Source organism: Carlito syrichta, unplaced genomic scaffold (genome assembly GCF_000164805.1).
Source record: "Carlito syrichta isolate Samal-C Ts95f unplaced genomic scaffold, Tarsius_syrichta-2.0.1 Scaffold315224, whole genome shotgun sequence".
Taxonomy (NCBI): Eukaryota; Metazoa; Chordata; class Mammalia; order Primates; family Tarsiidae; genus Carlito; species Carlito syrichta.
Genome location: NW_007259320.1, coordinates 49,866 through 64,561, shown reverse-complemented (window position 1 = coordinate 64,561; position 14,696 = coordinate 49,866). Strand labels below are relative to the sequence as shown.

At 37.8% G+C, this 14,696-nt stretch overlaps 1 protein-coding gene and 1 pseudogene across 1 annotated transcript in view; both read right to left on the bottom strand.

The window, feature by feature from the left end:
- LOC103275059 (activating signal cointegrator 1 complex subunit 3-like) overlaps nt 1-14,696 on the bottom strand; it is a gene marked incomplete at its 5' end in the record, with an annotated part of 33,089 nt that overhangs the window by 7,836 nt on the left and 10,557 nt on the right. The window contains one exon of the mRNA XM_008072478.1: nt 862-1,013. Within this exon, the coding sequence (XP_008070669.1) occupies nt 862-1,013 (152 nt within the window). The remainder of the gene's footprint in view (nt 1-861; nt 1,014-14,696) is intronic.
- On the bottom strand, nt 1,858-2,330 carry LOC103275057 (annotated as a pseudogene).

Below are 14,696 nucleotides of genomic sequence, written 5' to 3'. Positions count from 1 at the left end.
ACAGCCATGGAACCCAGCACACTTGAATCAAATTGAGGGACTTTCCCAAGGGGACTCCATGTGTGCCTGAGGTTCCTAATGGCATTTGTGTCTGGATTCCTCAAATGACTTGCCACCCCTCATCCAGCTGACAACAGTACAGGGTACACGATGGCAGGCTACTGCCAGACTATTTTGCTTGTCTACATGACTGTGAATCAACATTCTGGCTGCAAAGTGTCTCTCAACTGGTGTGAAGAAAACATTTTCATTTAACATTGCCAACCTTGCTTGCATTATGTATGGTTCTTTTCCTTGCAAACATATTTGTAGCCATACACACGAGACTTACAGGTTAAATAATTTGATGCTAATATAAACTCTTCTTTTAAATACAAGTGACATCTTGAGCAAGTGATAAATACAACTACCCAGTTTTGGATAATTTGAAGATTTGCAATATACTTTTGACAATGGATTTCAGATCCCTCAAATCTCTTCTACAATAACAGATATTAGTCAGTTATTTTGCTTTAGATCACAAAGTACTTCAATAATGTTTTCCTAAATGGGGGCAATATTTTAGAGTTAAATTTAATTAAAGTAAAAATGTATCCAGTGCTGCAAATGGAAAACTATTTAGACAGCAGAAGGTTAAGCTAAATTATGGTTTGGTTTGGGACCAATAATCAAATTTCAAGTGAGAATGCTCTATCACTAGGCCAAGTCTCAATCAGAGAAACAGGGGCATTCGCACAGTAATATTTCATATTCAATAATAATTAATATTTCAGGAATGATGCGAAATTCCAGTGACTACACATATAAAAAAGACTTTAAAAATTAAAACAAAGCAATTCCATTGACAATTAGAATAATTACCTGAAAAGGTGAAGATGATGGTGTTCTATGTTTGGCAGTGTAAGAAGAGAAGAGTCTTTCAACCACCGACCCTGGATCACCATCTGAACCAAATTGGTGATATTCAGGACAGTCACCAGCCAGCCCTGGTTTGCAGCCACATCCAGCATGGCCTGAACAGGGAAAATGTACATGTTACAAGAATATCATGGAACTTGCCCTCTCCACTGGGAATCTGATGTTAGCTTTCTCAACAAAAGAATCCCAGAGAAACCAAGTGTGATATCTCTAAATTACTATTCCTCAAGATAGAAACCAGAAAATTAGCTACAATTAGACTGGAGATAACAAATGGAATCTCTTATAGTATTTCCTACAAAGGGCCCAATACTAGGCTTTTTCAGGGCAGTATAGATAGTTAGATAACATTGGTGCCTGGCACTAAAACAAAGATTAGAAACTCAGTGTACTGTGAAAGTAAATACCTATACAAGGCACTCAATCAAGAACATTAGCAGCTGCTTTTAAGGAGTAAATTCTATGTAGTCTTTCAAATTTAAAATCAATAATAGTGAGGACACAGGTTTTCTTGCCAAAAATTTCTTTTCTCCAAAAGCTGGCTAAAGACAGAACCCTGGTTTTCTTTCTCTTTTTTTTAATACTTTAAATTCTTTATTTCATATGTCTATTTCAGTAGTATTAAAATATGTTTCTCAAACACACAACTATTTTATAGATTGACAATATCAAATGTTGGATGAATGTTACAAATCATAACATAATCAATCTTTACAACAAAGTACTTTAAGAATAAGGCAAAAGGCTTATGAATTATTATGTTAAATTTCTAGTACAAAGATAAAACAAGAGTATAGGTGATGCTAATATTCAAAATGGGTTTTCCCCCATCAAATTTCCCTGCTGCTCTCTTACCCAACACCTAAGAACGTATTTATTATAAATCGGAAGTATAGAATTTTTAAAAACCCAATTTAATGATGAGTTGTATGACTCTCTTTACAGGTATAATTTACTCTTCAGCAACCTGTAAGCCATTGAAAAAGTAACTCCATATCCTACAAAAAAAGCCAGACCCCTATTTGGCTGAAGAAGGGGTGTCAAATACACAATTGTGTGGTACATCTGTGCTCCAACAAAGAGTCTGAAGTGCAGGAGGGCTGTAGACAGATCTGGACCACTCAGAGAATAATACAGAAGGCCAATGCCAAGAAATGGAACAATATTTTCAAGGTCATTCAGGTGGGCTCTTAGTACATGTTCCACTCTGTCATCTGGCCGAAGATACTTCTTGGCATTCTCTCCTTTGCCAAAGCCTGCACAGTCTTCTGGGTTGGCAAAAACCTTTCTTGTGATTCTATAGAATGCAGTTGCAGTACTCATGAACATCATTATTTTGAAAGAATAATTGTTGTATAGGAGGCAAAGGCCATGAATACCTCATTTTCCATTAGCTCGGTGAGATCAACCATTTTTTTCAATTTTGATCTGGAATAGTGAAGTGGAGGAGGAGGAGAAGGAAAAAAAAGAACCCTGGTTTTCAATGGTGACAAGCACCACACGCTAGCAAAGGGGACAGCTGCCAGTGTACATGTGGAAGGATGAGGAGCTATTCATATTAGTCTATACATTTAATCTAATGTTTTATGGACAAACATAGACTGCATTTGCTTAAGGCAAAACTAAACAGTGAAATCTTATTTAAACAGAGGCGAAGTTTACACAGGCAGAGCTATTTCAATTAAATTAGATTCTGAAGAATGCTGACTTATAGACACATAAGTTAATATCATGATCTTAGGCAGCTATTTAATACAGTTTTAGGATCGTATTCCTTGTTTTGGGAAATAAGGACATGAAGATAAGAGAAATTAGATGTACCCAGCAAATGATTAAAATACTTTAATAGTAAATATCTCACTGACAGTACAACACTTTAAAAATGGAGTACAAAATCTATTAGAAGACTTTTAGAAATAATTTTTAAGGCATATAATGTTGGAAAAATTAATTTGCTATACTACTGAGTACTATTGATGCAGAAACATTTCATTTTGTATTCTGCTTCCTAATTTAAAAAAAGTAAAAGTTTAAAAAACATCTGGTCTCTTTATATATGATCTTTGATATATATTACAGGGAAGTGGATCAAAGTTTTAGATATCATGATTAATGGAGTGGAATGGTCAAATTGGTCTTTAGCACCCATTAACCCTGCCAGATACTTGTAAAGACGGAATGTAGGTATTATAGTTCTATATAAATGTATATACATATATGAATATGCAGGTTTATAAATCTAGGGAAAATCCATTAATAGTCTTCCTTTTTCCCCTATAGAGCAAAATAAAGCATTTTGTCTTTCACTGAAGTAGACAAGCAGATCATGATAAATAGACGGGAAAAAAAAGGTAGTTCACAGCTCTCTAGTCCTGTTAGGGGAAGAGATAAGGAAGAGAGAAATAAATAATTACACCTAATGCAGCATCATGATGATGTTAGAACTCGTAATGTGGAGTAACTATGGTGATTTTACATTACAACTTGACTGGAAATAAATTCCAGACCAAAAGCTTACATACTAGAGGAGCTGAATGGATGAACCACATGTTTTTAACTTTGAAGTTTTCATGATGAAGTTGAGAGATTTCTCAAAATTTATGGGTTCCCTACACTTTTTCACTGTATGATCCAGATGTGAAAATGTAGAAAAATTAAGCAAAGTAACTGCTTACATGAAGTAAATAAAAAGCCATATTATAAATTGAAAACTATTATTTATCTTATTTTAATTTAGAGAAAAGACAGGTGGGGAGATCAAGAATCTGGGATAGTAAAAGGTCTGTGACTACTCAAATGAGGTAAATCAAATGACTTTACATGTGTCTCTGCTCAACCACTCTGCAGTCGTCCTGTTTTCTCTACCCTCATATCCTTAGTGCAAACCTTCATCGTCTTTTACTTGGAACATTATTATTATTATTATTTTAGAGACAGAGTCTACTCTGTTGTCCAGGCTGGAGTTCAGTGGCATGATTGTAGCTCACTACAGCCTCAAACTCCTCCCACCACAGCCTCCTGAATAGCTAGGACTACAGGTATGTGCCACCATGCCCAGCTAATATGTGTGTGTATGTGTGTGTGTATATATATATGTGGTATGTATATGCACACACATATATTATATATGTAGTTTTTCCTCTTTTAATTTTTATTTGGGATAAAATTCAGGGCTAGGTATACAAATATTCACTGTGCAGGTACCCTTATTGATGAGGCATGCCCCACCCTTCCCCAGGCAGATATTGACTACTATCAATCCCACCTCCCCACCGCCATCCCCCTCCCCACAGTTTCCCACCACTTTCAATCCTTTTCTTATAGTAATACGGTAGTTGTTCAAGGTCCACTTATGAGTGAGAACATGTGATACTCAGCTCTTTGTTTTTTGTTTCTGTGAGAGATCACTCAGTATTATAAACTCTAATTCCATTCAGAATGCTGCAAAGTTCATGATTTTGTTCTTCTTTATGGCTGTGTAGTATTCCATTGTTTATATGTACATTTTTAAAATACAGTCCTTTTTTGATGGGCAGCATGGATGGTTCCACGTTCTCGCTATTGTGAACCATGCTGTGATAAACATATGTGTGCAGGTATCTTTTTTATAGAGTGACCTGAATTCTTCCGGGTATATTCCCAGTAGGGGGATTGCAGGGTCATATGGAAGGTCGATTTTTAGAACTTTTAGGAATTGCCACACTGATTTCCACAGAGGCTGAACTAGTTTGCATTCCCACCAACAGTGTAGAAGTGTTCCCTTTTATTTTAATATTGTTTTTAGAGATAGGGTCTTGCTATATTGCCCAGGCTGCACTTGAACTCCTAGCCTCCAGTGAACCTCCTGTTAAAGGTGCGAGATACCATGCCCAACCCAAAGTGAATTTTAAGGCGGTAACGCTGATTCTGCCACTCCTGTGCTTAAATTTCTTTAATGGTGTCACACTGTGCAGTGGATAAAAACCGATACTTCTCTCTGCATGTCAATGTCCCAAGATTGATCTGGTCTTGGCTTTTCACTCTGGTCACCTTCCCCTCTATACTCTCAGTAAAGCAATGCAAAACTACTGGCACTTCCCCACATTTATCTTTGTTCTTAATGTCCTCTTTCTCCTCCTCCTTCTCCTTCCTCTTCTTCCCATTCCCTCTACCTGTCTAACTAGGAAATTCCTGTTTATCCAACAAGTCTAGTTCAAATACCTCCTAGATTCTTCCAGATGGAAGTAAGTACAGTCATGTGCCACATAACCATGTTTTGATCAGCAATGAACAGCATGTATAACAGTGGTCCCATAAGATTATGTTATTTTTACTGTATCTTTTCTATGTTTAGATACACAGATATTTCCCAATATGTTACAATAGCCTACAATATTCAGTACAGTAACATTCTGTGCAGGTTTGTAGCCCAGGAGCAATAGGCAATGCCATGTAGCCTAGGTGTGAGGTGGGCTGTACCAACTGGGTTGTATAAGTGCACTCTATGATGTTCACCATGATGAAATTGCCTACAAACATTTCTCAGAACACAGCCCTGATGTCAAGCAACTCATGACGGTACTTTTCCTGTTTCTGCTGTCTTGATGTAGTCTACCATCATCTACTGTGGTTGACTGTTGACACATTTGTCCTTTCAAGTATACGTTTCTGGATGGAAAGAGTCTAGAATTATTCTTTGTAATTTCAATCCTAGCACAGTATACTTTAAGTATTTATGAAAGAATATGGTAAAAATCCAATTGCAATGATTATAACAATATTCGGCCTTAAGTTATTGCACTTCTACCAATGACAGTACAGTATAGGAGAAAAAAATGGAAGCTTTGATGCCAGATAAGCCTATAGCAGTCCCCTCTTCTTTGTGAGGAATGCATTCAAGACTCTTATTTACTTAACAATGGCTCTGAAGCGCAAAAGTGGTGATGCTGGCAATTTGAATGTGCTAAAGAGAAGCTGCACAGTGCTTCCTTTAAGTGAAAAGGTGAAAGTTCTCAACTTAATAAGGAAAGAAAAAATCATATGCTGAGGTAGCTAAGGCCTACGATAAGAAGGAATCATCGATCTGTGAAATTGAGAAGGAGGAAATACAAATTTATGTTAACTTTGGTGTTGCACCTCAAACCGCAGAAGTCATGGCTACAGTGCATGATACATAGTTAAGATAGGAAAGACAAAATTTTGTGGGTAGAATACACAAACAGAAACATGTATTGATTAATGGCAATTAGGGTCTGTACTATTTGTGGTTTCAGGCATCCACTGGAGGTCTTGGAACTATCTCCCATGGTTAAGGGAGCACTACTGTACAAGAAAGCCAGGGGATAAGGCTAAAAGATCCTGTGGCTCAGGTCAAATGAAGGATGTGGGTCTGATTCTCAGTTGAGTGGGCAAGCCCATGTTACTGTTCAGAAATGGACCAATGTCAAGGGAAGGTCCAGGTCAAGGTTTGGGGTCCTGATAGCTTGTGCTGACATACCTGTGTGTGACTGAGCCTGTGGGCGCCCTGTATCTCACCTTTTATAGCAATTTTCCTGGCAGATAAAGACTAATAGTAGATGCTACTAACTCACAACAGGGCTGGCTTTGGAGTTCATGGCTGAGTTGCTCAAATTGCCTCAAAGTCCTTTACAGAGATCCAATACTCAACAATGAAGAATTGTTTTAGTATACCAAGGAGAAATAACCCTTGACATTCTTCAGCAGCTTAACATTAACATCAGGCAAATATTTAATCCTCTCTTACCTCTTATCCATTTTCTACCTACCAGACAAAGCTAGGATGACTCTGATTGTGGAGGAGGAATGGGCAGGGGCTGACTCTCTGTGCGTGAGACTTTCTTCTACTAAGTTGAAATCAATTTCAATTAATTGTTTATTCAGAACTTTTTGTCATCTCTAGTCATGGGGGAATGAAAATGTGATTTCTAGCACTGTATTCACTTACAAAATTATATTACAACTGAAATCGTATTACAATGAACAAAAACAGTGAGACTGCCAGTTACTGAAGAGAGATGGGCTGCAGAGGAGGTGATTGGTTTGGTTTTGAACACATTTTAACTGAGGTGCTGCTCTGAAGCCAGTGGGGAGTTCAGGTGAAAATAAGCTGTGGAGATGGAGCATAGGCTAAAGCTGTGGACCTAAATATCCCGAGCACAAAGTGGGTCTACAAAATAGTTAAAATGAGAATCCTTGGAGTAGACGTAGGGACAGCAAAGTGGGGGTCACCTGGAGGTGAGTACTGAAAAGGCTGGGGGAGGGTAGCTGAGGCACTCTCACAGGCAATGTTGAAATCATCGTGATTAGAATGGATGTTACACATTGACTCTTTGCCAAACACTTTGCTAACCATTCTATGTGAGTTATTGAACTTCAACTCATTTTACAGATGGAGATACTGTGGCCCAGAGAGGTAAAGAAATATACTGTTGGTGTAAGTGCAAACTAGTTCAATCTCTATGGAAATCAGTATGGAGATTTCTCAAAGAACTAAAAGTAGCTATACCATTTAATTCAGCAATCCTACTACTAGGTATCTACCCAAAGAAACAGAAGTCATTACATAACAAAGACACCTGCAACTGCATGTTCATCGCAGCACAATTCACATTGCAAATATGTGGAATCAACTTAAATGCCCATCAAATGATCAGTGGATAATGAAAATGTGGTACTATTCAGCTATCAAAAACAATGAAATAATGTCTTTTGCAGCAACTTGGATGGAATGGGAGAACATCATTCTAAGCGAACTCAGGAACAGAAAACCAAATACCACATGCTGTCACTTATAAGTGGGAACTAAACTAAGGCTCTGCAAAGGCATAGAGAAAGATATAGTGGACACTGGAGACTCAGAAGGGGGAAGGTGGGAAGGAGAAAAGGGATGAAAAGCACCTATCGGGTACTATGTGCACAGGTGGGGGTGGTGGTTAAACTTAAAGCCCAGATTTCTTCACCACTATACATTGTAACTATGTAACCAAAAACCATCTGTACCCTCTAATGCCATTGAAATAAAGGAAAAAAGAAAAAGAAAAAGGGCTGCTAAGTCTGGTAAATGGGTACAGCAGGGACTCAAATTCTGGGGACCCTGACCTCAGAAGGCCTGCTTTAACCAATACATTACATTGCTTGTGAAGTTCAGGATGAAGAAGAAGGTGTATAGAATCTGAATGGAGTGCTGAATTAGAATTAAAGATTCTATGAGGAATGTGTACACTAGATAAAATTAAACTTTGGGAAGGCTTCATGACAAGGCAGAACGCTTAGAGCAAATAATGAGTTTGGATGAAGTGTAAACAGCAGTATAATTTCACAAACATTTGATACTTTTGATACTGGTTTGAAGATGATGTGGTTATTAGAAAGAGATGTAGCTTGAGAGTCTGTGCCATCTTTCCAGGTGGAATTCCATCTTTCCAGGTGAAATGTAATATCCTTGAGGTCAGGGGTAGCATATATAGTACTAAGCACAAAATGAGCTGTACAGAGGAAAGATCCTAGTTGGGTCAGAGAAAATTGGAGTTTCTGCTGTCAGGAGTATGTGGGTAAAACCTCACAGAAAAGTGAGCTTCTGTTGGTCTCTGAAGACCTCATACACGGAGGGGCTCTGAAGTTTAAAAAAAGGGAAATTGATAGCTGCATATCATCCCTGCATATTGGAGGTGATGTCTCTTGCTGGAACAAAGTACCACAAAAAAGTACAAAAAGGTTCGAAAAGAGTACTGGGCAGAATTAATGTGAATAGAAACTAGAGCAGATGTGAGTTTCAACAGTACAATTTTGTAGTAGAAACAATTAGTAGTGTTCTGTGATTGTTTCCAGCCGTAATTAGTATGAGTAATTTAGATGTGAAGCAGAGAATTTCAATGTTGATAGTTACCTAGAAAGGTGAGAAACTTTAGGGTACTAGTGACATTATTGTTGAAATTGCCAGCTCTGGGGCCAAAGCTGTTTAGGGTGGAAAGTGAAGTCATCAGGGAACTGAGGACTAAACCGAGGGATCAGGAGGAGATAAGAGACTCCAGATCCTAACGATGGAAATGTTCAGTCAAGCCTATTGATAAAGATGCTGTGGTTGGAGAGGAGACTTGGAAAGTGATATCATGGAGGAAGTGGTTTAGATATGACAGTTATCAGAGAAGAGGAGTGTGGGATACATAGATTTTGATGTTAAAAAGGTCACCTGTTGAAGGCACTGTGATGGAGCTGAGGATGAGGAGCTGAAGACTGAACCGGTATTTGAGGAGGGTAGAAAGATCTAGAGTGTAGAAAGGAGTTGAAAAAGAAATTCTATAGCCATTGCAAGTAAAACACGGACACGAGAAGCAGGAGTCTGGGAAGAAAGAAGTGTTTGGAGAGCCTGAGGAGGCCAACTTTCATTAGTGGGGAAGTAGGAGGAATCAGCTGATACAGTTTTAAAGTTGAATGTTGAAATGATGACACTGTGTGTGTCTGCCTACATCTGAGTGACAGAGCAAGAGAGGGAAGGAGAAGGGCAGAAGAGAGAGAGGGATAAGAAGATAGTGAGAATGACAGCTAGTGAGAGAGTGAGAGAGAGAGCAAGAGAAAGAAAGAATGAGAGAGGCAAAAAGCAACAAGAGACACACATCTCAGACCTCATCCTTATATGGAAATCTCAAGAACTCTTAAAGGACTTGGATTTCTGCAAGGGTAAAACAAAATAAAATAACAACAACAACAAAAAACAAGCAAAAGGCAAAACCCCAAGACAGAGACAGAGAATGAATAATTTTTAAAATAACATTTTAAAAAGTGCGAGCCAAAGTCATGCTTTATGACTTAAATATATGTTACGTCCCCAACATTTATTCTGAATCAATTTCAAGACTATCCTAAGCAAATCAGGCTTGGTCTTAGCATTTAAACTCACATTTTTAAAGTTGCAAAACCATTTCCGCAAAGGACAGATTTACCCAACTCTACAGATATTTTTTTCTAATCTTCTGCAACTGCAGATTATACTTTAAAAATATAACACTTTAAGCCGGGCTCGGTGGCTCAGCCTGTAATCCCGCGCCTTTGGGAAGTTGAGGTGAGTGGATTGCCTGAGTCCGCGGGTTCGAGACCCGCCTGGGCAGAGAAACCTCATCTCTACAATAAATCAAAAAATCAGCCGGGCATGGTAGTGCTTGCCTGTAATTCCGGCTACTTGGAAGGATGAGGCGGAAGGATCGCCAGAGCCCAGCAGGTTGAGGCTGCGGTGGCCGGAAGCGGCCACCACTGCACTCCAGTCTGGGCCACAGAGTGAGACTCCAAATCAAAATAAATATATAAATAAATAAAAAATAAAAATATAACACTTTAAGCTTGACAATATAACTACATTTCATATCAAGTAAATCTCATTATTGTGAAAGGCCCCAAACAGTGACTTCTATAGGTCAGACTGTTAGTATGCAGTTTGGGGTGGTGAAAATGCACAGATGATAAAGTACTTTCAACCAAACCCTTAACAACATCAACTCTGAGGCAGGCATTGGTGCTACCCTTTTTCACAGAAACGGAAACGTAGGCTCACAGAAGCCTGGTGACTATGTAATCACACTGGTAAAAAAAAAAAAAAAAAAAAAAAAGTGATGAAGTCATTCTTTTATTGGTGACTTATGGAAATAAAGCATCAATAATGGAAAAAAAAAAGATGAAACCTCAATCTTGGTTTCCCAATTTCATCTAAGTGCTTATTATACTATATCCCATGACCTCTGCTCACTCCCATATACCCTGTCTTGTTCCTGAAGAATTTAAGGTATCTCACATCGGTCTTCTTTTCCCTACATAGCAGAAGCATACAAACGTCAGACAAAAATATTATGTATTTACTTGATTTTGTCAACACAATTTTTGACAATAGAAAACTTTAAAATTTATTTTAACCCCTATGTGGCTATAACCTCATCTTCATATTTGATCTTCAGGCATTTCTAGATTTAAATAATCCAAAGTAAAATAGAAACACTGAACCCTGTGATAACATTAAATCAGCTTTAATGCCAAGAAACAGAATCACTGACCTAGGACACTAAAAGAAAAATGATATCATTAAAGGTAGACTAGCAGGTAGCAATAAGATCTAGCTCTAAGACTCATTATTATTATTATTATTATTTTTTGAGTTGGAGTCTCACTCTGTCGCCCAGACTGGAGTGCAGTGGCCACTCCCGGCCACCACAGCCTCGACCTGCTGGGCTCCGGCAATCCTTCTGCCTCAGCCTTCCTAGTAGCCAGAATTACAGGTGCGTGCTACCACGTCCGGCTGATTTTTTTATTATTGTAGAGATGAGGTCTCACTGCCCAGGCGGGTCTCAAACCCGCGAGCTCAGACAATCCACTCACCTCAGCCTCCCAAAGGTGCGGGATTACAGGTTGAGCCACCGAACCCGGCAAGACTCATTATTTTGAAATCTCCCCTAAAATCTAAACTTCAGTTTGAGAAATCCGTCAGTTTAATCCTTAGTGTCGTCAAGACTCTGTGGCTGTTGGGTGATGTGTGGAGCTGGATGCACCAGCCTCACTCCTCTTCTGAGGAGTCTGTAGATGTACATCCTCTCTTTTCTCCTTTTATCTTTCTCTCTCTCTTCATATCTCCTCCTCTTCAAGAAACCCTTTCTACTTTTAGCCATATTTTAAGGGACCCAGAAAAACTGGAATTTATTGATAATACAGCATGTACTTATTCTTCCATGTTTAAACTTCAGTCACCTTCAAAGTACTCTCTGTTTGATCTATCAAGACACTTCTTCCAGTGCTCAAAACAGTTTTTGAAATAGTCAATTTTGATGCTTTTTAGCACTTCTGCCATTTTTTGTTCCACATGGGCAAAACATTTCCCTTTGAAGACTTTTTTCATCGGGGAAACAAAAAAAGTCACTCAAGGCGAGATCCAGTGAATTGGGAGGGTGGGGTATGGTGGTCATATCATTATTGGTCAAAAACTGCTGAACACTCAGTGCTGTGTAGGCAGGTGCACTCGTAAATCGTCCATCAGGAAATGGGCAAAAGTGTTGGAAAGAATCTCCAGAAAAAAATTCACTGAAGTTGAAAGCAGCCTCTCACAACAACTGTAGATGGTACACTAATGCTGATGGGTTCCTAGAACAATTACCTAGCAGGGGAAGCTCATACTACAAAAACGTATTCCATTTTTTTGGGTCCCCTCTCGTATCTCTTGATATCATCTTAATGTATCTAGTAATAGTACAGGGATTAAAACAAACAGGGCAAACCCTTAGGGTCCCCTCCCACTGTGGGAGCTTCTCTGTCCTCTCAATAAATCCTGCTTTCTCAGTTAAAACAAACAAACAATAAAAAAAACACACACACATGAAAATGAGATCACAACAAGGTTTGAAATGACAATGTTGCCACTTCTGTTTAAGTTAAATGACATAAGATAATACATTGTTATTAGTGTTTAAAAGAAAGAGATTTATTTATGCCAGAAAGATAAAAAAAACTGCAGTGATTTATAAAAATCAACTTATTATTTATGGAATATCAAAGAATGTAAAACACTGTGGAAAGGCCACCAAAAACAAGGAAAGTCTGAGAAAGTGTTACAGCCAAGAGGAGCCTTGAGAGACATAATGATTGAATTTTATGTGTCATCCTGAATGGAAACAATATTAGTGATCATTACACATTGTATGCATGTATCAAAATTTCACATGCACCCCTCAATATGCACAACTATTATATATCAATAGCAAAATTTAAAAAGAAAAAGGACATTATGTAAAAATTAAAAATTATGAATAAGTATATAATTTAGTTAATAATTATGTTCAATATTGGTTTATTGTGACAAATGTATCTTACTAATGTATATAAGATGTTAATATTGGAGGAAAAATAGGTTTTAGGTATATGGGAACTCTCTGTATTATCTTTGCAGCATTCTGGAAACCTAAAACTTTTCTCAAATTAAATGTTTATTAAAAATGAAAACTATGAAAATTTATCCTAGGCAGCCTGTTTAAACATTAGTTGTTAGACATCTGTTAGAAAATGCACTATTTGGTTCAAGAGCTCCCAGAAGTTTTATAATGATGGGAAAACCTAGAAAAAGCTTTCCTGACAGAAAGGCATACTCCTTTAAAGGTTCAGGTCAGTTGTAAGTAATGATACAATATTTTTTCAATAATTAAAATGCTGTAAGTACATTTATAAGAATCTTTTTCAGTAGCAACAGTTGTTCATAGTAACTTTCTCCTGAACTTTTACCCCCAGAAGGTTAGCATTCAGGAAGCTCAGCTGCTGTCTAACAAACTTAATTAATCAAAAAGTCATTTCCGAGCTGTAACTATGAGTAAAAGCGCTTCAAGTGTGCTAGCAAGCCTACAAGTTAATCAAAATGCTAATGCAGTACAAATTAAAGTTGTGATTAACATTTCACAGTAGCTGCTTAAGTGAATTGATCACACAAATGGGTTAAGCATTACTCATTTCCTATAGCCCCAACCGGGAAAAGGGTTGTTATGTGGGTAGGTGGAGAGGAGCCAGGGGGTAGAAGGATCCTTCATAATAGCATCATATCTTCAATAAACCATCACCAAGTTGTCATACAAAAGCTTACAGGTAAAGTCACCCAGGGGGAAACAGCCTTCCCAATTATATTATAGTCCTTGAAGGGAGATCGCCTATAAATCCACAAGAATAAGTAAAGGTGTTTAACACCTCAAAATCCACACATTTGTGTTAGTTTTGGAAATGCTAAATGCATCAGCTCAATGTGACTTCCCTGGTGGGGAATGGTACTTTGTTTTAAGGTGGTGTTTTGGGCATTTTACAGTGGAGTTAAAATGTAGCCTTGACCATCTAGGACTATGATTCTGCACCATTGTGTGGATCTTTGCGTTTGGAAGAATAATCACTCAGGATTAAGTTCATTTAGAATTATTTGTTTTTAAATAGTCATCCGTTAATAAAACGTTGTCAGGTTTCTATGGCAAGATAATGAGCTTCTGGCGGTCTGGCCAGGAAAGCAGCCTGAATTAGACTTCACCCTCAGTGTTATGAATTTGATAAGGTCACTCAAATGTTTACAACAAATAGACCGTTTGCTGGTAGATAATTCACATTGACAGAAAATCTTAAAAACATTGCGAGAGTCCACACCATAAATTTTCCTTTTCAATCTTTTCCTATGGGGAACTAGAAAGGAAAAAGTGAAATATGTCTTTCATTGACCCAGGATATGCGAAGATCTACTATATGCCCAGCATTATGCCCAAGCCATCTTAGCAGTCAGTGACATTATAGTTATTGATAAATTTTCAGCATACTTTGGATGATACAAAGCCTCCAAGTGTATCCTCAGGGTATTAATGTTCCTTGAAACATTTCCATAAAAAAGGCATGTTACTTAGTTACAATCCACCTATCTTTTTCTCAAAAAGAATTGAAGATTTCTGACGCTTATTTGCTATACTGTCTACTTAAAGAGGTTTCTTCATTTGCTCTAATTACAAGTATGTAAAAATTTGAAAAGATTCTGCTAAGAATATATATAAGATTTAATCTATCATTTGCTATGTCAAAGTATCTTTCCAAGTACTGGATTATGGATTTGACCAAGTAATTCTTTTGCTAAACTCAGTGATACCTGGACTGTTTTCACTGCTAACTGCTTTTGACTTTGCGATTCTAAAACTTCTTTGCTTAAACGACACTGACATTCTTCAACACACTGCCAGCCCATTGAGCCTGTAGGGTAGTAGTGCATCCATAGGTAAACATTCCACAAAGGTTACTTT